The sequence below is a fragment of the Dama dama genome, chromosome X (assembly GCF_033118175.1).
Source record: "Dama dama isolate Ldn47 chromosome X, ASM3311817v1, whole genome shotgun sequence".
NCBI classification, from domain to species: Eukaryota; Metazoa; Chordata; class Mammalia; order Artiodactyla; family Cervidae; genus Dama; species Dama dama.
The window spans coordinates 29,421,709-29,446,339 of NC_083714.1; the positions used below are offsets into that span (position 1 = coordinate 29,421,709).

The following is a 24,631-nucleotide window of genomic DNA, read 5'->3' on the forward strand; positions in this document are numbered from 1 at the left end:
TGCTTGTGGTTGTTTCTTCTTCACTCTAAATTCTCCGTGTGTGCTTTTGTGATTCTAATTCCGAAGAAACGAGCATCCTCCACTGGATACCCTGTGTCCTTTGGTAGCCTTGGAAAAGTGGCAGAGCCCTGCACCTGTGGCGCTGAGGCAGGAACTCAAACAAGGGCTAGTAGCAGCTGGTGACACTCCACCTCTGTGAGGCTGCCAGGGCTTTGGCATGTCTGCCAGCCTGCCAGTGCCAGCAGGCTGTTGAGAGAGTGCTGGAGACATCTCAGACCAGCAGGTTAAGTGGTACAGCGATCACTGTGAAGTCCTGCTTTGTGACCAAAGTCTGACTTTTCATTCTCCAAGAAGGTACCAGCAGTTGACCAAAGATAAAGCTTCATTAGTGGACCAATGTGAGATCCTGGGGCAAATATTTAGGGATGATATCTGAGAGAAAAAAACTGCCCTTTTTGACTGAGGTGGATAATAAAAATTATTATAATTATAAAATAATTAGAAATGTGTGTTGTCTCATGCTGACAACATCCTTGCATGTGGGTAAAATAAGCCTCTTCTATTTTATATTCTGCCCTACCCCCCCCCCCCACCTTTTAAAGGCTTTTCCATTCTGCTTGCCCCTAAAAGGGAGAGTTTCCCAGCATTTCCTATCACTCACCTTTCCAGCAGTGAGAAATCTCATTCTGGAATATGTAACCAGTTCTTTACTGGGTATGTTCTCAAGTTGCCACAAAGGCACCGCAAATTCCACATGTCCCCAGTTGAGTTAATCACCCTCCACACATATCCTCTGTGGCTCTATTTTCTATATTCATCTGTTGCCACTATTCACTGACATTCAATCCCAGAGTCTTAGAGCCCACCTAAATCCTCTGGCTTTATTCAGCCTTCAAGTGAAATACCAAATACTGCTTGTTCACTTAATTTTCTCCTCATTTTTCCTAATACCTCCCTCCCTCTCCACACTTAACTCAAATATCCTAGTGCAGGCTCTCATCATCTCCTTGGATTTTCTTCAGTAACATGTGATGCACTGAATCCAAGTGAAGCTAGGGTACAATAAACCAGGAAACCCTACTAGGTCCAGCTGAGCATTTAAGAAATGTAGTCTCATGTAATCCATCTGCACATATGTGAACCTCAACTGCAGGTGTTCTCTGCCTTTGGTTTGACAGTATTTTTATTGTTTGCCTTCATTTCCTCATATTCTTGATCTTTGTTTCAGAACCTACTTGGTACTCTGACCACAAATCTAATTAACTCGGCCACAGTGGCTTAGAAACAAAGGATCAAGATTAAGTGGATATCTGATTGGCAAGGAGTGCAGAATTTGATGACACACTTTTGGCAAGAGTGTGTTGAATCAGGAGTGTATACATTACTTACGGGAGATTAAGTTGGTGGGACCCTTTTGGAGGGTAATTTGGCAATGGCTATTAAATATAAAATTGACCCAGCAATTCCACTTCTAGGAATTTATCCTGTAGATATACTTTCACATGTGCATAAAGATGTATGCACCTAAGTAATTACTATAAAACAGTTCATAGTAACAAAATCAGAACCAATATAAATGCTCATCAAAAATGTTATGAAGAAATAAAACATGCCCCAACCATATTTTAGAGAATACTATACAATTAAAATGAATTAGGTAGATATGTATGAGAGAAAATCTTTAAGGTTTGGTTATAAAAAAGGCACAGTTATATAAAACACATTATCATTTGTATAAAAATTGCATACACACATATGTATACACTTTCATACACACACACACACACACACACACAAAATGTATATATGTAGACTATCTGTAAGCAGACAGAAGCACAAGATGTACTCTTCTGACCCAGAGGCACATCAGGGAACTTGGGGTATGAGACTAAAGTTTCACTATACACTTTCATAAAGTATGATTCTTTTTTCATGTTCATGTGTTACTTAAGTTAAAACAAAATGTGGGAGGTCTTGATAGATGTAGTTTAAAATATATGAAATATCTGCATACATAAAATGTCATATATTTATGCTTTTTTCTCACATGGGAAGTAACATATACACATACCCAAGTACATAGTATATGTGAGTAAGTGATTATGAGCACAATATGTATGGTCATGTAAATGAAAACCAGTGTGTTAAATCATCTTAAAAACACAAGACACCTAACTGTCCTAACAGGTAGCAAACATATTTAGATAAGGTATTCAAGACTGGTGTGCTGCAGTCCATGGGGTCGCAACGAGTCAGACATGACTGAGCAACTGACCTGAAGGTATTCAAGATGTCACTCAATTTTTTAACCCATGATAATAGCGTAAGTTTGCTTGTCAAAAACAAACATACAGAGTACTATGTGCATAGGTGATATTTCACCTTGTTTCTCTTCTGGAAGATTTTGACTTTAATAAATTCCTAGAAGGACAATTAAGAAAAAAATAAAGTATATGTTGAAGCATTCAGAAACTTTAGCCTAGCACTTAATTGCCAAAATGCTGAACATACTTTGTTTTTATTTCCCGCAGTACACCACATATTCAAACCAGATAAAAGGCTTATGCACATATACAATAAAAAATGGTCAACAACACCTACATTGAGCACAACAGTCAGCCTTTTTCCATAAATGGCTGCCTGGATAGTGTTACCTAAAATATAAAGAAACGTTCACCCCAAAAAGTACCTCCCTGATTGTCCTGCCACATAGAGGCCAGTTCTGATTAGCTCTAAAATTTGTAGCATAAATACTACCCAAGTAAGCAGGCCATAATATAGCAGATTTAGACAAGAAGACTGAGGGCCTGGGGGTACTGATGCTTAAATTTTTTACTAAACAATCAAAATTGTGACTAATAGGATGAACATAATTATAAGATTTCTTTTAAAAGAGAACATATTTTAAAGTATTTTATACATCAAAAATATACAAACAACAAACACAGTTTCCAACATCCAAATGAAACATATCCCAAATGGTGACAATATAGAACTTGAAATGCATTTTCTAATTGGAGTAGGGCTATAAACCTGCTCTGTTATATGATGGGTAGTTCCTCGGATCAGCCCAAAAGACACTTTGCAGCACACATTTCCCAGAAATACAGTATATCTGAAATGTGTAAAAGACCTGAAGTTACTACTGAAACATTGATAAAACTAAAGTAGTAAATTATAGTAGGAACCATAACTGAGCCAAGAGAAAGCATGTGTGAATCATTCAATGAGAACACAATTAAGGATTAGCCAAAATTCTGAGAGGCAAAAGAGACGGTGGTTGGAGGAGGTGCAGAAAAATCTTAAAGCCAAGTGTTGATTGCCCAAGAGACCACTTTTGCCTTCTCTCTCTTAGCCTAATAATCTAAGCGGAGGTAAACTGGACCCCTTTCCCCTGGAAGATAAAAGCCACACAGAGTCAAAAGCACAAACGCAGAGCAAAGGAGAAAAGTGGGAGCCGACTGGAAGATAAATCTGGGCACTTTGAGAACAGGGCGGCCATCCTTAGCTCCAGAGGCCTGCATAGTTCCCCTGGAGGCCTGAAGGGAGAGGGCCGCCAGCGACGAAGAGCTTCATCTCCGGCCAGTTGTAGCAGTGGGTGTAAAGCGCATTGGGCAAGTCGTCCATGCCACCGAAGTAGTTCACCCACAGGTCATTATGGTTGAGCCAGCCTTTGCCACAGGTCAGCTTGAGCTTCCTCACTGCATGCCGCGGAAAGGAGTACGGGCTGGCCGAGGCCCTCTCCTCCAGGAACTTCTGGGCGCGGACGTCATAGAAGAGCAGAGAGCCGTGGCCGGTGCCCACGGTGATGATGTGCTCATGGAAGCTCAGGGAGCGCACACCCGTGCCGCCCTCGCGGGAGCACAGCGGCCGAATGTTCTGCTGGCGCTGCCGTGGATCCAGGAAAGAGACATGGGACTGGGAGCCCACCGCGTACACGGACAACTCATCGCAGTAGGTCAGGCACACATTCTCTCGGCAGTAAGGCAGCCTGATGGACAGCAGCCTGGACAGGGTATTCCGGGCTTTCCACAGGTGGAAGTAGCCGTCCAGGGACACGGCTCCCAGCTCCTGGTTCTTGGCGCTGAAGGCCAGGGCCCTCACCTTGCGGTTACTGGGGCTGGTGCTGGCTCTGGGGATGTTCTCCACATCCCGGGGACGGACGTGGGCGTACACGGGGAGCCCTGCGTCGCTGTGCCAGGCGATGCTGCCCTGGAATACGTCGGGGTCTATCTTCCAGAGCGCCAAGGTGCCGTCGCGGGAGCCGCTCACCACCACCGTGTCGCTCATCCAGGCGACGGCGAAGATCCAGTCCTTGTGGCCGTGGCGGTCGCCCAGGCACAGGGGATCCAGCGTTGGCAACTGGTAGATGGCCAGGCTGTTGGGGTTCTCGCCCCCGGTGGCCAGCAGCGTCTTGGAGGGATTCAGCTCGATGGCATGGATGCCGCAGCCCGGCTGGGCGCGGGCCGGCGGGGGCCCGCGATCCCGCATGAGCGGGATGCGCGTTATCTGGCCCGACTGCACGTCCACCACGAAGAGCGTGTTGCACTTGGTACCGCACACCACCTGCTTGGCGTTCAGCCACTGCGACGCGAACACCTTGTTGAGGGTGCCCAAGGGCAGCTCGCGCTCCCGCAGCAGCTCTGGCAGCTTCCGCACCGCGAAGCCACGCAGCTCGCTATCGAAGCCCGGGAACCCGGCGCGGCCCCGCGCGCCCACCTCGCGCCCCTTCAGGTAGTTCACCAGCGAGCGCTGCACCGCCGGCCGCCTGGGCTTCTTGAGCGGCAGCGGTCCGTCCCCGTCCACCCCCGCGGAGCCCTGAGACGACGAGCCCGCGGCGGCCTCCTGGAGCGCGGGCGCTTTCCGCTTCCTGCTACCTGTTTGCTGCGGGGCCATGCCGGGCGGCGGGCGGGTGGAGGCGGCGCGGCTGCGGCGCGTGGCTCCCGGGTTGGCCGTGGTAGCGGTGGAGTCGGCGGGGGGGCCGGGCGGCCAGGAGCGCGGAGCCGACTGAGCCCCGGGCGCGGCGGAGGCGGAGGCGAAGGCGAGGGCTGGCGGGCCCGCCGAGGAGAGGCGGACGGACGAGCGGAGCCCGGGGCGGCGTGCGGTAGCCAGGGCGGCGGCGACGCGGATCCAGGCGAGGGCGGGAAGTGCGGCCGGCGGCGAGGGCTGCGAGAGCGAAGTCGACGTGGGACGAGGACTACGCAGGGGGCGAGCACGAGGGGGCGGTGGCGGCGGGAGGGGCGGGCGTGGGGGGCTGGGTAGCACGCGCCCGGCTGGGAGGGGTCGGAAGGGGGCAGGAGGGAGGGGTCGGAAGGGGGCAGGAGGGAGGGGTCGGAAGGGGGCAGGAGGGAGGGGTCGGAAGGGGGCAGGAGGGAGGGGTGGATGGAGCCGCCGAGGAAGACTCACCCAGGACCAGCGCTCTGGGATTCCCTAGCGGTCTCTGAGCGGACACATTTAATACGCCTGCCCAAGCCCCCGACCGCCTACTTGGGGAGTTTCACGACCCTCAGGACGGTAACAACCAACTAACCTTCATAAAATCCTTACTGAAATAGTTCTGAAAGCTGAAGTACAGTCAAGTATGAGGCTAGAAGGAGCGCTGAAAGTTATCTGTCGAAGAAACAAATGTGCAGTTGGTGCGATTTGTGGAACGTCTTTACTGCAGTTAGTGAACTTGACCAGGGATGGTGGTCTCTGGCAGAGGCAAAGGACCCTCCACATTAGGGCTGTCTGTGGCCCCTCTTGTTTGACCACTCTACCGAAATCTGTTAAAAATGTTCAACCGATTCCCCGCCCCCACCCCACCGCCAAGGTTCTCAAATTGAGTTCCCTGAGCTCTGGCACCGGCATCCTTCAGGGGTGCATTCCAAATGTAATTCCCCAGGCTCCACTTCCTGCCTCGGGGGCGGGGGTTAGGGTCTTGTGGTCAAGAGTGAAGCTTCAGGATGGGGGAATCCCAGGTGGAGACTTGTCATATGTGAGAGGTTTGGTGGGAAGTTGGGGCAGGGCCTGAGGGATACACAGGATTTCCAGAAGCACAGATAATGAGGAACTTTCCAGAAGGATAAAACCACATAGACACAATGGTGGAGAGCAGGAATTCAGAGCATGGATTTAGCAGTATGTCCAGGCATGCTCAATTACGCAGAGATACACGTAGCTGGTGGCCGAAACCAACTCTGCACGCACCCCAATCTTATCTAAAGCCGTGTTTGCTCAGTGGGTGCATTTGGGGAAGGGAAGTGAATTAACTATAGACCGTGGATCTTTCCCAGTTGGAGTGGTCACAACTGGAAAGTCACATTGCCCACTCCTCCCCCATATTCCTCTCCATGTTTAATGCTATATCAGGATGTGGGTGAGGATGGTAGATAGGGAGAGACCTGACAATGAAAAGAGTGCTGACAACTTCATAGTTAGAACTGACATCACTAGAGAATAACTGATTGCAAATTCCTTTAACTTAACCTACCATAATGCCATAATGCTTTTTTTTTTCTTATTCCACCTCATAAAAATGGATATTATACAATAAGATTTCATGGCATACTTTTTCCTGTTGTGGTAGAACAAAATAAGGCTGAACATTTTGGAAAGTGTATATATATATATATACACACACACACACATACATATATATGTATACACACATATATGTAGATAAATACAGATATATTTCAATTGTAAAAGTAATTCTTATAACAGCTATCATTTATTGAGAGTGTATTTGTGTCATGCACTGGAGGGCTGTGCTAAGCACTTCAAATGTTTTATGTGCATTCGGTCTCACAGTAACTTTGTGAGGTAGGTTCTATTTTTATAGCCATAATTTAAAATGAGAGAACTGAGGCCCAGAAAGAGTAATGATGACTCCCTCATGGTCATACAGCTTGTAAATGGAAAAGTCAGATTGTGAATCCCTGTCTGACTCCAAGGCTTTTACTTGGAGTAAATAACAACTACTCATTATTTTATAAATACAGTTTTTCTATTTCTGTCCCTTTAAAAACCGTGCCAACTACCCCATCATGGAAATTTTACAGTTGTTGCGTCTTGTGCACTTTCTAAAGACAGCCATAATTTCTAAAATGCGTGAATAAATATTGAATGCAAATTATGTATAACACTTTTCATAGGATATTTAAAGGCAAAAATAGAATGTCTGAAACACTTTTTCTTTTACAAATTCTTTTAAAATAATATTTATAAAATGTAATAATATATGCCTACATTTGTTTGGTTTTTGTTTGGTAAAAATAACGCCCATATAAATAGTCCTAGTATTATGTCTCTCTACTTTTTTGATAATATAATTATGCAATATGTATTTATAGTGATGTGTTTTTAGACAATGTACAGATTACTATTTTGTATTGGTAAACGAGGTGTGTGAATTTCATCTAGAGTACATGAAACACATTTTATTTATGTCAATACTATCAGATTTCTTTGAGCTTTTTCACTTCAAGATGTAAAGCTTCCAGACCAGAGCCAAGTTATGTTGAGAGATATACAGTTTTGTTTAGCTTACAAAATTGAACCTTTATTTACATTTGATTGCTTCCAGTTTTTGGAAAACACAATGTCTGGTAATATATAAGTTTACACACATTTATTGTTAAAGTGCATTTACAGTTAAAGCAGTAGATATAAAGGCCTGAAGATAAAATTTCAGATGTCTGCATAGCCTTCTGAGTATCAGGGTCTCCATTACATTTTGTTACCTGTGAGAGCCACTGTATGTATGACAACATCTTGTCAGTCCTTACTAATCCATTTGTACATTCATTATTTCTTTGTGCTACTAACATATCCCTGAGTAAATTTGTATTGGCCTCACCTATCTCCCCTACACATTCCCCTCTATTGGTTAGGGGCTTATATGAGTGGTTTCGGGGCACTGTCTCATCCTGTTCTCTAATCACTTACTATGTTTAAATGTTATTTTCTTAATCAGATTGTAAACTCCTCAAGGGATCAGGTGATGTTTCCTATTTCTTCTCCTTCATCATATGCTTCCAGTTATACACTAAATGGTTTGTAAAACTTGCTTGTCCTATTGATAAACTAAAAGAACAAAGGAGAGAAAACAAAATGAAATATCAAAAAAATTACAAGTAAGATATTTCAAAATCAAATTACTTGAGTAGGGGAAGTGAAGGATTTGATTTGTAATATTGGCACATAACTTACTTGATGTTATATATATATATATAATGTCAATATAGATATCTGTATTGGTCTATATATTACATATATTCAAACAAGTTATGTGGCATTGTCATCTATATCTATTTATCTTTCTATATTTATATATGGTGCCTTTCAGCCTCCTGGATCATTTTATCAACTGCGTCTGTCCACCTTTCTAATCTATGAATAAAGAAAAGGATCTGTCTAGCTGAAAAGCAAGTTAGATTACCAATTTAAAATTAGTTAAGGGAGAAGATTGATTATTTCACTGTGGTATCGTGAACATAAGCTTGATTGTTAAATTATTTGTCTCAGGACAAAGGCACTGAAAAAGAAAGGCAGGGTAATAATAAAACTGTTAGGTTAGTAACAAGTCTTTTGGAAGAAGTGTTCTTAAACTATCTTTTATGTATTCTTCCATGCAAAAATAGATTTTAGAAATAGAGGCTTTAGAGATTGGAGTACACTCTCAGGTATAAAGGTATCTGTCTTCAGAAATGGGGTTATATAATTCTTTCTGATACATAGTCTATAGATGTAAAGCAAGGCTATTCTCAAGAATATTTTTGACATCTTGTCTATATTTATATGTATACCTTTCCATTATCTTTATCCACAAGTATAAGGCACTAAAAAATAAAGAAATGTAGTTAATTAGGCTTGTTTTTAAAATAATACATGATAATGATAGCCTGTTATTTATAACAGACAAGGCAAACTATTCTTGAATTATTAAATTGAATAAATTGTCACTTAATCTCTAATTATAATACAGCCATAGCATTTCAAGCTGTGACCTTGTCAAGTTTCCTAAGATAAGCAGCTGTGAACCTGGTTTGTAGTCAAGATGAGAGACTTGTTCCCAACCTCACGAAGCAGAATCTGGTAGGGATGACTCAGCAGGCTATGTTTCCCTGACAAAGGCACTACTAAAGGCATATGCTGTCAGATGGGGAAATAAAGGAAAGATTTATCACAGTATTTCATTTACTAGAAACAGAATTATAGGGAAAGAGGCAATTTTGACTCTATGACCTCTTCCTTGCCCTTTCCCTGTCTATCTCCTCTAAGCTGAAAGAATGCCTCAGAGCCCAAGCTTGGGCTTTGTTTATTGAGAGGGTAGATTCAGAGCTGCTTGTATGTTTTATGGGAGGCTCAACAGTGTAGTTTTCTTGTCTGGAAAATTTCATGGACATTGAAACTTGGTGGGCTACAGTCCCTAGGGTCACAAAGAGTTGGACATGACTGAAGTGACCTAGCGCGCACACACACACACACAACAGTGTATTGCTTAAGAAAGTGGACCTCAGAGCCACATAGCATGGTTTGAATTCTGTTTCTGTGGTTTTCCCATCTTGGAACTAGGTGAGTTAGTATACTTTCTTTGGGGTTTTTCCATTATCTATAAACAGGATAATAACACCTATGCCCTTGGGTTGTTTTGATGATTAAATACATAAAAAACACTAAGAACAGTGTGGAAGATTAGAAGTTTTTAATTTCTCTTAAACCTTAATGACTTTCCCTCCTTTCCCATATTTAAAGTTACAATTTGGAAGTCTCAGAAATGGGAGTTTTTGAGTGTGCACTGCAGTATAATGCACACTTACACACCCTTACTAAAAACTAGTACACACAGGGACAAAATATTTGCAGAGATAGCTGCTTGTCTGCTCACATACAGCTCATCAATCTCGATTATCTGTCCAATCTATAGATAAACATTCTGTCTAATCTATAGGGTTAGGGTTATCTATAGGGTTATAGATCAGCATTCATATGGGAAGAATTTATTGTGGAAACAACTTTATAGTATGCTAGTAGATGATCAGGACTTCTGTGATGGCTTAGTGGTAAAGAGCCCACTTGCCAGTGCAGAAGGCACAAGAGACACAGATTTGATCCCTGGGTTGGGAAGATCCCCTGCAGAAGGAAATGGCAACCACTTCAGCATTCTTGCCTGGGAAATCCCATGGACAGAGGAGCCTTGTGGGCTATAGTCCATGGAGTCACGAAAGAGTCAGACATTACTTAGCAACTAAACAAGAAGTAGATGGTCAAGGAATAGTTTGGAAGGTTTCATTCTGCGAACCAGCCAGATTGAAGTTCCTATTGCTCATAGATGTCAAAATAAATATGAACTCCTGTGCAAAAAGTAGATCTTCTCTTTCATTTGAGGACATTGCCTACCATTGCCCACTTGATGATAGTAGTTAAACTGGACAGAAATGACTGTAAAAATCTATACAGACCATGGTGTAATATCAGATAGATACATGAAGGAAGCCTGTGAAGTTCATTGATAAACAATTCTATTCCATGTTCTGTAGTGTCTTAACTGGATAGAGATACCAGTTATTATTTTCCCTAACTTAGATACCCACTTACACTTAGCTTAAACCTTACTTCAGTTTCTTTTCCAAAATGAAGAAATTCATCTTTAGTTTCTTTGTCTGAAACTAACATGGCCAACTATCTACTTGATATTTTGGACATCAAAACAGAACTTCAAACTCAGCACGTGTAAGTTCAAGATCTTAACTTGACTCCCACCTACCTGATCTTTTATCATTTCCTGTCTTAATGAATAGCACCATCGTCCATTCAGCTGAGTAAACTGGAGTCCTAAGAATTGTCCTTGACACACAGTGCTCCCCATCTTCGGGTCCAACATCCATCTTCTAACAGTTTTCAAATCCACTCATTTTTCACCCTTTCCACAGCAGCCACTCTTTCCTGAGCCACTGTTTGGTCTTGACCAGACACTAGAATAGTCTTATAACTGATTTTCCTACAACTGCTTCTGGTCTCCTCCATTAAATTCTCCATACTGCAGCCAAAGCACTATTTTCAAAATGCAAATATAGCCATGTCACTGATCTGATTTAAACAAACTGATATTTTCCTACAGTCTTAAAATAAGGACCAAAATCTCTAACATAGTCTACGAGACCCAGCATGATCTTATGTTCTTAGGTTCTCCAGCTACATTACTATCTTCTTTTCATTGCTTTTTCTGCTCAAGACATGCTGGCCCTTAATTTCCTCTGTGACATTACATAACTTCATGCCTCAGATCATTTTTTGCACGCTGTTCTCTCTGCCTGGAATGCTTTCTACCTGTAGATCTTCCCACCTTTACTTCCCACAGGTACTTGACCTTGTTAAGTTCTTATCCTTCAGATTTTAGGTAAGTTATCACTTTCTTATAGAGACTCTCCTTGACCAACCCAGACTAGGTCTGATCTTCTATACATGGAGATCCCCTTAACTTTACTTCATGTCATTTACCATAGGTGAAATGGCATGACTATTGATACTCCTGTGACTCTTTGTTTATTTAATGTCTGTATCTACCAAAAGATCAAATGAAAAATTCATGAGGACAGAGGCAGTATCTGTTATGCTCACTAGTGTAACTCCAGTGTTGAGCATGTCACAGAAATAGTCAGCCAATATTTTTTTAATAATACTGACTGAAATTTTAGAGGCCTCAGATCTTTAACTGGTACATCAGAACTCAAAACTTCATGCTATTTGATCAACCACTTCTAATTGAACACAGAATGGAGGGGAAGAACTTTTGCTACCTTGTAGTCAAACATTAACTCCTCCACTGTGATTATTTCATTGATTCTTCCAGATAGGTCTAAGGGTGTCTTTTTTGTACAATATGTACACACTTCCATTATAGCAATTAACTTACTTCATTGCAGGCACTGGCTCATCTAATTCTAAAATAAATGCAAGCTCCTTTGAAGTAGAAATATTTTTTCAAGATATATTTGGATCCCCAGAACCTAGCACAATGCCTGGCATATAGATGACCCATAATCTTCTGCTGAATGAATGAACAATTGAATTTGGTCTCTATCAAAACCCTTGATAATATCATAGCATTCTGAAGTCTGGTTCATGTATTTTCAGTTTTATTTTTTAATCACCTTAGGCCACCAGAGGACTGTACCATAGGATCGTATTAGCTTAGTATTTGCTGAATCAGTTTCACTCACTTGCACTTTAATGTTATGCTTTAGACAGTTATCAAAGGTCATTAAAAATAGTCAAACAGCTATGTGGATATTCTTTCTTCATTTATTGTAAATCTGTTATGAAGGGCACCATTCATCACATTGCTCAATGTCCCCTTTATACAATGCCACACAGAAAATTGATTTTATAATATAATGACAAAAGTCTTTATCTCTGGAATCATTATATTTTCTCCTTTCTGACCATGAGAATTATATAAGGGAACAGACTATGAAGTCAGAGAGTCCTTGGATTTGAATCTTGGTTCCACTTAAAGATTTAGTTTTGTGACACTGGGCAAGATAATGTTCCAACTTCAGAAACTTTCCCTGCAAGATGAGGATTATAACACCTACCTTCCATGGCTGTAGTGAAGATAGATATAAGGTCAATGCAGCTAGCAAAGTTCCTGGCACACAATATGTGTTCAGTATGCAATAAAAATCATATAATATTTTCCCCTTGGCTGCTAGGAAGCACAGAGACAAACGTGATACTTAACTATAGCAGTTATGTCAACCTTTCCGTGTTTCCTTGAGCTGATTTTGATTTTTTTAAAAATTTTATTCTTAAAACTACTTCATTATGGAAAGAATGCATATAAACTGTGTAAAAGGATTATTACCTCTGAACTCTGAAGTACAACAACAAAATCTCCTTTAGTTAGAAACCCTAAAGTTACAATTATCATAGACTAATGTAGTGTAGGGAATGTTGAGATTTAAGGCACAGAGAAGAAACCCCAGTATTTCTACACATCCCCCCTTTTAGGTGCCACAATATATTAAATCTCACCATTAGAGATTCCTCTCCCAACAGAACTCTTGAAATGTAAACACACAAATATGCATTAAAGTATTACTAACTTGTCACCAGAAATAATAAGATCAAAGACAGGAAGGATTGCTTAGAGGAAAAAGGCATGAAGAAGTGAATAGAAGGGGGAAAATGGTAAAAATATTTTAAAAAGAAAAAAAGCTGGAAATAAGGGAAGAATGCAGATTACTGATTTGGCTCATAATCCTAATTTCCTTCAGGTAGATCATATCATACTGTTCTTTAGAATATAAAGTAAAGAAGAAACAATTGCTTTACAATATGTTCTCTAACTAAAGAGACTTCTTATTATGGAACATACATTTAAAATGATCATAGATATCACGGTGAAAAAAATATGGAAAAAAAATGGGAAATATCCTTGGACAATAAGATAGATTGCAGTGTGAATGATTAATGATTAATGGTTGTATTTACTCAACAAGGATTTATTACATGCCTATGATATGCTAGATGGCATTAAATATTAGCAAATACTAAGATTAATGAGACATAAAGTCTTTCAATGAATTGTCATTATAGTGTGACAAAAAGACAGAATGGAAAGAGAGGAGACAAAACTCATATACCAAACACTTACATGGATAACTATTATATATCGGGAACTTTGCCAGGATGTATGGGTATATCACATATATTTTTTAGATTAAAAGTTATTAATAACATATATTTTGTTGTTGTTTATTCGCTCAGTCATGTCCAACTCTTTTGCGCCCCCGTGGACTGTAGCCCACCAGGCTCCTCTATCCATGGGGATTCTCCAGGCAAGAATACTGGAGTGGGTTGCCATGCCCTTCTCCAGGGGGGTCTTTCTGACCCAGGGATCAAGCCCACATCTTCTGCATTGGCAGGCGGATTATTTACTGCTGAGCTACCATGGAAGCCCTTATGTATATATGCATCTATTTAAATATATGTATATATAAAATATCATATATATATTTTATCTATATTTATTATAGCTTCTAGTGTTTGATTACCTATGTTGCACAACAGGTTTTGCATATATTATCTGTATTCTTCACAACAAATCTGTGTGACAGAGGGCATTCTTTCACTTCTACAGATAAAGACATTCAGGTTTAGTGATTAGCTAATAAGTGACAGAGGCAAGATTGATTCCAACCCAGGCCAGTGTCCTTTCCTCTATCACACTGTGTCCATTACAATATTCTTTTCTGGACCTTTCCCAGTACCAAAAAAGTGTTGAGTGTGGCACGAGGTAAATCAATATGCTCCAGTCATGTTGCCTGGCCACCAAATGATTTGGAGATCTACCCCAACCTGGGTAATTCCCAGCCTTCATATCTGGCCCTGCCAGCATCTTGCTAGTTGTGTCCGTAGCCTCTAAGATGGTCCCCAATGAGCTCTGCCTCCTAGTTTCCATACCCTTATAGAATTGATGCTTTTGAACTGTGGTGTTGGAGAAGACTCTTGTGAGTCTCTTGGACTGCAGGGAGATCAAACCAGTCCATCCTAAAGGAGATCAGTCCTGGGTGTTTATTGGAAAGACTGATGCTGAAGCTGAAACTCCAGTACTTTGGCCACCTCAAGCAAAGTGTTGACTCATTGGAAAAGACCCTGATGCTGGGAGGGATTGGGGGCAGTAGGAGAAGGGGACGACAGAAGATGAGATGGCTGGATGGCATCACTGACTCAATGGGCATGAGTTTGAGTAAGCTCCGGGAGTTGGTGATGGACAGGGAGGCCTGGCGTGCTGCGATTCATGGGGTCGCAAAGAGCTGGACACGACTGAGTGACTGAACTGAATTGAACTGATATAATCCTCTCCTTTGCCACCAGACTGGCCTAGTGACTTGATTCTAACCAACTTAATATGACAGAAATGATGGGATGTCTATGAGTCATTTATTGGGCTGGCCAAAAATGTTCATCCAGGTTTTTCTGTAGCATCTTATGGAAAAACCCAAATGAACTTTTGGCCAACCCAATACAAACGACTGTGATCTCCATCTTCCCCCTTGATCTCTCACTGACTTACTCTGAGGGAGAAGCCAGCTGCCATGTTGTGTGTTGCCTTTTGGAAAGACTCACTTGGTAAAGGACCTGGTGACAGCCTGCCGATAGCCACATGAGTGGGAGTGGATTTCCCCCACCGTGCCCTCAAGTGAGCTAGGAGATGAGTCCACAGCCCAGGCTGACATTTTGATTGTAGCCTGATGACACACTTGGAGCCATTGAAGCTCACATGTGCCCAGATTTTTCTGATCTACACAAACTGAGATAATAAATGTTTATTTTTTTAAAGCTATTATGTTTGGGGATAATTTTTCCATAGCAATAAATAATTCATATACTGGAGGGAAATTTTTCCCAAATTTCTTAATAGTTGGTCCAACCAAAATAATGGCTGGGCTAGTGACTCAACATGGCAACAAGTACATGATTTGAATTCTTGAAACATTAAAACATTTACTGAGCACTTACCAAGTACTTGACCCATAGAAGTTTATCTTAGTTCTTTAAAACAACTCGATGGAAATACTGTATTCAATCCCATTTTGCTGATAAGGAAAGTGAGGAACAGAATTTTCCAAGTTTGCACAGCCAATATGGTAGTAAAACTTTGATTCTTGCCTAATAGCGTGACTGTGGGCTTCCCAGGTGGCGCTATTGGTAAAAAACCTGCCTGCCAATGCGGGAGACACAAGGGATGCAAGTTCCATCCCTGGGTCAGGAAGATCCCCTGGTGGAGGGAATGGCAACCCACTGTAGTATTCTTGCCTGGAGAATCCCATGAACAGAGGAGTCTCAGTTCAGTTCAGTTCAGTCATTCTGTCATGTCCGACTTCTTTGCGACCCCATGAATCACAGCACACTAGGCCTCCTTGTTCATCACCAACTCCCAGAGTTTACCCAAACTCATGTCCATTGAGTCGGTAATGCCATCCAGCCATCTCATCCTCTGTCGTCCCCTCTCCTCCTGCCTCCAATCCCTCCCTCCCAGCATCAGGGTCTTTTCCAATGAGTCAACTGTTTGCATGAGGTAGCCAAAGTATTGCTAGGGGGCTACAATTCATAGGATCAAAAAGAGTCAGACACGTCTGAAGCGACTAGGCACACAGGCACTGTGACTCTAGAGTAAGCATTCTTAAATAGATGGCCATGTTGTTTCAACTATACATATTCTCAGTATATTTCCTAGAGGTTACCTAAGTGATTCTTTCTCCCAGTCTTTTTTTTTTTTTTGATAAGGACATAAAAGGAATATTGATCAAATTTATAGATGAAATTAAACTGGGAAGCAGAACAAATATGATGCATAAGAAACATGATTCAAAGATATCAATAGACTGGAGCTACATTCCAGTTCTAGCATGATTACCTTTAATTGGAACATGTGCTGTCTTTCCATATTTTAAACTTTTAGGTATAAAAGGAAAGTGACATGGTTTCATACTTGGAAATCCATGTTAAAGGACTTTGGGATTTTATTTAATAATAAACCCAAAGAGTGAATAAGAAAGGTCCTCTGATTTTAGACTGTAATAATAGAAGTGCAGAACATAGCAAAAGCAAGTTTTACTCTTTATGAGTAGGCTAGATTACCTCTGAAGGGCTGCATTCAAATTAGTCACCTATTTTAAAGAACTTTCAACCCACTGGTAAAATATGTTATCACAGTATTGTGTGGGTGGCTGCTGCCCCCCAGAAAAACTTTGAAAACTTGTGGGTATGTTTCTTTGTATTAAAAAACAAAATTTTTAGTTGTAACTTACACATTGCAAATTATTGTATTTACTATAAATTTATTTCATTGAATTTCTCATTTATATTAAATTTCAAGAATTATATAGATTTTTGTAATAGATGTGTATAAGTAGGCTCTATTATCTATGAATTTAATTTCAGTAAGGGGATGTTGCAAAATATGGTCATTAAATCTGATAAGCTTGATAAGAACAGCACTGGAACATATTTAGGGCAGAACAAGCAGAGTGGAGAGGAGACTTGGAAACAAATCGTTTGGGAAACTGGAAAGAAGTGAAGTAGTCTGACAGAGAGAAGAGAAATATTAGTCTAGGGTAGCATGAGAGTTATTTTAAATACTGATGGCTTGTCCTACAGAACAGATACTATAGTTGTTTTATGGTGTCCCAATAACTAAAATGAGATAAAGAAAGAAAATTCCAGACAGCAGATTTTAGTGAAATGCAAGAGAGATGTCTCCAATCAGACATTATCTGATAGAATTGGTGACTTCATGCTGTTGAGAGTTGCAAATTACTACATATAGTCAAGTACTATCTGCTTGAGTGACTAGTACATATAAGGTGTTCAGTGACTACGTGTTGAATAAATTTCAACACGAATCTAAAGATTCAAGCTTTAGATTGGTCATTTGAACTAGATAAACTCTAAGGTTCTGTCATGCTCTGAAAGTTTGGGATTAAGACTGTAACTGAACAACATCGAAACATGTATATTATCAAGGGCGAAACAGATCACCAGCCCAGGTTGGATGCATGAGACAAGTGCTCGGGCCTGGTGCACTGGGAGGACCCAGAGGGATCGGGTGGAGAGGGAGGTGGGAGGGGGGATCGGGATGGGGAATACATGTAAATCCATGGCTGTTTCATGTCAATATATGGCAAAAACCACTACAATATTGTAAAGTAATTAGCCTCCAACTAATAAAAATAAATGGAAAAAAAAAGACTGTAACTGAAAAATATGTTATATATCTTTGTAAACTGTGAATTTCAGAATGTGGAGGCTATACATGTGACAATGAAAGGAAAAATAATGGCATATTCTGACCTGTATGCTACAGAAATGTCGACTACCACAGTACAAAATAGATGATGACTGTCTATCTACACAATATACAGAATCACAAAATAGCCAAAATATCTTTTTAAAGCATAAGTTATTAGCTCGATTTTGGTAAAGTTTTATAAATTGACAGGCTATGTTAAACAAGGAACCACTTTTGTTCTCCTGTTAAATGATGGAAGAAGGTATATACGGCAGACATTCTCATTTACTGGGTGGATTGTGTGATGGCAGTAAGTAAAAAATTCAGAAATGAGATTTAACTCATTTGATTCTCCTTATCAATAAATACTGACAGTCTCTTTATCAACAGATACTCATTGAGGATATATTACATATGTAATGATATCCTTGGTTGTGTGGAACATCTGCAAGATATAACAAATAACGTCCCATGCCATCCTACTTTGGTTAGAAAAGTAAGATGAAAATAGCATGACATTTATAATAATTTTTAAAATTCACAAGTATAAAATTAAGTACCAACATAAGTAGTCATAAAGAAGTCATAAAATGTCTTATACTGATAGGACAATTGTGAAGAAAATTACTTGGTATAGGCTGTGACACAGAGAGAAGAATTCATGGAGGAGCTGTGACCTTGAACCTTGAAGTTTATCTGGATAACATGAGCAGCACAGTGTATAAAATAGCCTGATGAAAGCAGAGTAATTGTGTTATGGAAAAGTGGGAAATTGACTTGAACAGTAAGCTAAGGGTCATCCAATTATAGAAGGCTTTGGAAGTCATGCAGAGTAGAACTGGTAAATAGGGAAATACCATAGGTTTTTGAGAAGATGAATGAGATGATGGGTGTATCATTCAAAGGAAATTAGATTAGCCATGGTTTATGAGTGGACTTAATCAAGGATAAAAAAGACTGTAGAGACAAGTAGGCTGTACTAATCCATTCACAGGGGAATAGTGTTTTAGAATGACATATTTTCTCTGGAAATGAAATTTAAGGTATAAACATGTCTAAATAATGCTAACAAGACTTGTGTATTGCCTGGGCAGATGAGATGAAGAAGTAGTCAAGTGGCTACAAAATTCTGAGCTTAAGAGTTGACAGAGAAAACAAAATTTAAAAGGAGGACACAAAAAAAGTGAGGATGTGGATTTCTAAATTGATTCAGTATTGAACAAGTGAATTTAAGATGGCTCAATTTTAAAAAAGCAATGATAGAAATGCATCCTCCTCTTAACTTGAAAAGTTCCTTTGAGACATCTCTCCTGATTTCCTCATAATAGCAGTCACAAATACAAAACCTTAGTATTCTTTAATTTCTTATACTGAAAGGTATAAATGATAAGGTAAATTTTAGGATTTGTTATTTTGAAATGCTAAAAATCATGTTATGAATTCCTAAATAAAATATGGTGGTAGGTATTAGGGAAAACGGAAAATGCTGTAGCACCATCGTAACTCCCATTCTTTAGAAACTTAGCAAAAGATAATACTGAGGGATGGTGGAGAGAGCATTGTGAAAAGTAGAGGACTGAGTGCTGGTTGTCATTTCATCTCATCCAGATGTTCTCTTATCTTGGCAAGGAAAACTGTGTTCTGCTTATAAAAACAACCGGCTTCAGCATCATCTCTCTTTTTTTTTTTTTGCCATGTAGGGATTGAACACACATCTATCCACTGCTCTGGAAATTCAGAGTCTTAACCACTGGACAGCCAGGGAAGTCCCAGCATCATTGCTTTTTGAAGGCAGGTGTGTATAATCTCACTTGTGCCCAAATGACAGTGGGAATACAAGGAGTTGACGTCGTTTGCAAAAGCATCCTATATGTGTGTGTGTGAAACTTGAAGGTAAATACTGTATTCTTTCATGTCCAAATGTTCTATGAAATTGTTAATGGGACAAGAAAACATGAAGAAAAAAGTAAGAAAAAACTCAAGAAATGTGAACTTCTAGAACTTAGTTCATGTCTATATTATGTCAAAACCACTGGTTGAAAATTCCAAGAAAAGTGCATTCAGACCAGTTTGATGCTATATTTGACTGGAGTGGATTCTAATGCACTGCACACAGTAGCTATTCAATAAATATGAATAATGATGCTAGTGATTTAATAAAATTTTAAACTTTGTAACCCATTGGGCAAAATATTGACAACTCTAATTGTTTATACTGGTCACCTCCAAAATTCTTTTTTTGTATCCTTTAACCAACATCTGATTCACTTCCCTACCATGGTGTTCACCATTCTACTCTTTGATGTATGCATTCGACTTCTTTAGATTTCAGATATAAGTGAGATCGTACAGTTTTTCTGTGTTTGATATATTGCACTTAGTGTAATGTCCTCTAAGTTCATCTATATTGTCAGAAACAACAAGATCACATTCTTTCTTAAGGCTGAATAATATTTCATTGCACATATATGCCACGATTTCTCTATCTATTCACCAACTAATAGACAGTTTGTTTTCATGCATTGGCTATTGTGAATAATGCTGCAGTGAATATAGTAGTAATCCTGTCACTGTGTATATGTTTATTTAATCATCATGTTGCACACCTTAAACATATACACTTTTCATTTAAAAATAACAGAAAAGAAAATTTTAAAGAAATTTAAAAAAAGAAAAACCTGGGACACCCTGCCTCCTCTTTGGACTAGGTACAGAGTCCTGGGTTACACAAAGGGACTTAGACAAGAACTTTCAAGTTTTAAAATTTTGTTTCAGTCTCTTTTCTCTTTGTACAAATTGGCATGTTCCAAGTGTACAAAGAATGAAAATAAGATAATAGATAGAAACATGTCACTGGTAACAAGAGAGAGATCTAATGATTTATTTTAAAACTTTCTAAGCTTTGAAACTAAGGAGAACTTAATTTACATCTACAGAACTTATGCACTTAAATGAGCTATTTTTGTTCTCTTGCACGCAATCTCCCCCTTCTGTTCCTGCTGTGTTCCAGAGACAAATCAAAATAAATTTACAGTAATAAAATTAAGAGCTTAAACATGCTGTTCTTGTATATGTTTGTTAAGTTGTTCCCCCCCCACCCCACCTACTGCGATTTGCCATGGAGTTTCAGAAACTCTTTATTTGGTTGGTAGACAAGCTATTTTATCACAAAAGTACAAAATGTCATTTTGAAAGTCTAATAACTAAAAAATTACATTTGCCCGCCATAGAGAATCCAAAAGTTTGTGGTTGTTAGAGAAATGTCACTGAAGGCATTGAGTTAACATATGCAAACAGCAACAACTTTCCTTTCTTCTTTAACTTTCCAGTCAAATAAAAACATTTTTGCAAGTTTTAGATGAAATCATGTTCTGAAATTTAAATCATATGCTTTCCTTGGCATGAGAAAGACTACTGACCTTCTCTAAGTACATAAAGCAGGGTGTCTCGTGTTGTTTGAAGATATTTTGAGTTTGCTTTTTAATGTGAGCCCTATGTGAACAAGGAGCCTTGCTTGAGTGTGTTTTGAAAGTGGAGGGAGTGCCAGATCCCAGCTCTCCAATGGAGAGCTGGCAAGTTGCCCCACTCAATATTCATCCACTGAGCAGAAAAATATTGATGTTCACAGAAGAAAAGAATTAAATATGCATTTTAAAAGTGTAAATAAAATGTGTCACTCTATAAGCTTTTGAGGATTAGGAGGAATCAGACATTCTAACTTTTATTGACACATTGACACCAGCAAAGGTAAAGAAAAGATGATAGAATGTCATAAGGTTTACTCATTGTGTCTTGAAATTCTCATACTAATAAAAGTATTATTATTGGAAGCATATAAAGATAAGAATTATCTGATTTCACAACCTCTGCCAGCAAAATAGCGAAAGAGAACTAAGGTTAAAATATTATACAGAGAGAGGGATATAAGAGGCATTTATTTGCCTTTATTTAGCCTTGTGCTTTTATCATGGATTAATTTCATCCCCTTTGAGCTATTGATTAATTGATTTACAAACTTCGGGGCATGAAGGTAGACAATTTTGCAGAGTTATTTTGTTTGCTTGACCAGATAAATAGAGATTATTGGGATAAGTTCAAATGACCACATACATATATTATTAAGACTCACTTATATTTTCTATAATATGTAAATTGGTCCAAGGTGTCACATTGAAGTTCAACTATCCAAAAACCTTTCTGATTTTGGTAATTAACAGTCTTAACAACACTTTGTCACTAAGCAGAACTGGGGCAAATGCTGACTTTCAATATATATTCATTATGCAGCATGAAAGAGTATAATGTTATTTGGGAGCATTTGAAAGTGATTCTTTTAACTATTTTTAAGTTAACATGGAAGTTTAAAGATGAAAAAAAACTAGAATGATTAGAGAATTTCAGAAAATAAATACCTCCTATTTTATGAGTGACTGAACTGTTTAAGTAGGTATATGCCATTTTTTCTTTGTTCTTATCTTTCTATTAGATGCTCAATAAATATTTCTTGAATAAATAAATGAGTGAATTTCCTATTAGCTTCTAAAGGAAAGGAGCCATGATTTAAACATCTCTCTATCCCCACGGTTCAGGATATTATTTGACAGAAATCTTCACCAAGAGTTTATTCTACCTTTACTCTAAAATATAGAATAGAAGTATGAATACATCTCAAGCTTATCTTTAAGTCCTTCCCTACAACCTTTAACCTATTCAAGGTATCTCTCATCTTGAATTCTTAAGTATTTGAGGAATCCCAGTTCAGTTCAGTTCAGTTTCTCAGTCATGTCTTGACTGTTTGCAACCCCATGGGCTGCAGCACACCCGGCTTCCCTGTCCATCACCAACTCCCGGAGCTTACTCAAACTCATGTCCATTGAGTTGGTGATGCCATCCAACCATCTCATCCTCTGTCATCCCCTTCTCCTCTCACCTTCAATCTTTCCCAGCATCAGGGTCTTTTGAAATGAGTCAGTTATTCACATCAGGTGGCCAAAGTATTAGGGTTTCAGCTTTAGTATCAGGTTTTCCAATGAATATTAAGGACTGATTTCCTTTGGATGGACTGGTTGGATCTCCCTGCAGTCCAAGGGATTCTCAAGAGTCTTCTCCAACACCATGGTTCAAAAGCATCAATTCTTTGGTGCTCAGCTTTTTTATGGTTCAAATTTCATATCCATACATGACTACTGGAAAAACCATAGCTTTGACTAGACAGAATTTTGTTGATAAAGTAATGTCTCTGCTTTTTAATATGCTGTCTACATTGGTCAGAACTATTCTTCCAAAGAGCAAGCCTCTTTTAATTTCATGGCTGCAGTCACAATCTGCAGTATTTTGGATCCCCCAAAAATAAAGTCTGTCACTGTTTCCATTGTCTTCCTGTCTATTTGCCATGAAGTGATGAAACTGGATGCCATGATGGTAGTTTTCTGAATGTTGAGCTTTAAGCCAACCTTTTTGCTCTACTCTTTCACTTTCATCAAGAGGCTCTTTAGTTCTTCTTCACTTTCTGCCATAAGTATGGTGTCATCTGCATATCTGAGGTTATTGATATTTCTCCCAGCAATCTTGGTTCCAGTTTGTGCTTTATCCAGTCCAGAATTTCTCATGATGTACTCTGCATATAAATTAAATAAGCAGGGTGACAATATACAGCTTGACATATTCCTTTCCTATTTGGACCAGTCTGTTGTCCCATGTCCACTTCTAACTGTTGCTTCTTGACCTACATACAGAATTCTCAATAGGCAGGTCAGGTGGCCTGGTATTCCCATCTCTTTCAGAATGTTCCACAGTTTGTTGTAATCCACAGAGTCAATGGCAAGGCCATAGTCAATAAAGCAGAAATAGATGTTTTTCTGGAACTCTCTTGCTTTTTCAATGATCCAACGGATGTTGGCAATTTGGTCTCTGGTTCCTCTGCTTTTCTAAATCCAGCTTGAACATCTGGAAGTTCACAGTCCACGTACTGTTGAAGCCTGGCTTGGAGAACTTTGAGCATTACTTTGCTAGCCTGTGATATGAGTGCAATTGTGTGGTAGTTTGAGCATTCTTTGGCATAGCCTTTCTTTGGGATTGGAATGAAAACTGACCTTTTCCAGTGCTGTGGCCACTGCTGAGTTTTCCAAATTTGCTGGCATTTTAAGTGCAGCACTTTCACAGAATCATCTTTTAAGATCTGAAGTAGCTCAACTGCAATTCCATCACTTCCTCTAGCTTTGTTCATAGTGATGCTTCCTCAGGCCCAGTTGACTTCGCATTCTAGGATGTCTGGTTCTATGTGAGTGATCACACCATCGTGATTATCTGGGTCATGAACATCTTTTTTGTATAGTTCTTCTGTGTATTCTTGCCACCTTTTCTAAATATCTTCTGCTTATGTTAGGTCCATACCATTTTTGTCCTTTATTGTGCCCATCTTTGCATGAAACATTCCTGTGGCATCTCCAATTTTCTTGAAGAGATCTCTAGTGTTTCCCATTCTATTGTTTTCCTCTATTTCTTTGCATTGATCACTGAGGAAGGCTTTCTTATCTCTCTTTGTTATTCTTTGGAACTCTGCATTCAAATGGGTATATCTTTCCTTTTTTCCTTTGCCTTTCACTTCTCTTCTTTTCTCAGGTATTTGAAAGGCCTCCTCAGAAAACCATTTTGCCTTTTTGCATTTCTTTTTCTTGGGGATGGTCATGATCACTGCTTCCTGTACAATGTCATGAACCTCCGTCCATAGTTCTTCAGGCACTCTGTCTATCAAATCTAATTCCTTGAATCTATCTGTCACTTCCACTGCATAATCATAAGGGATTTGATTTAGGTCATACCTGAATGTTCTAGTGGTTTTCCCTACTT

General features: G+C 39.7%; 1 protein-coding gene across 1 annotated transcript; it reads right to left on the reverse strand.

Moving 5' to 3' along the window:
• Positions 1-3,504: 3,504 nt before the first annotated feature.
• Positions 3,505-4,896, reverse strand: LOC133053040 (DDB1- and CUL4-associated factor 12-like protein 2). Its single transcript, XM_061137825.1, has one exon. It carries the CDS (start codon positions 4,894-4,896, stop codon positions 3,505-3,507), a length of 1,392 nt encoding a protein of 463 aa, XP_060993808.1.
• Between the last annotated feature and the right edge of the window lie 19,735 nt (positions 4,897-24,631).

Excerpts from the sequence above, each read along its gene's own strand:
- LOC133053040 (XM_061137825.1), bottom strand. The coding sequence starts at position 4,896 with ATGGCCCCGCAGCAAACAGGTAGCAGGAAGCGGAAAGCGCCCGCGCTC.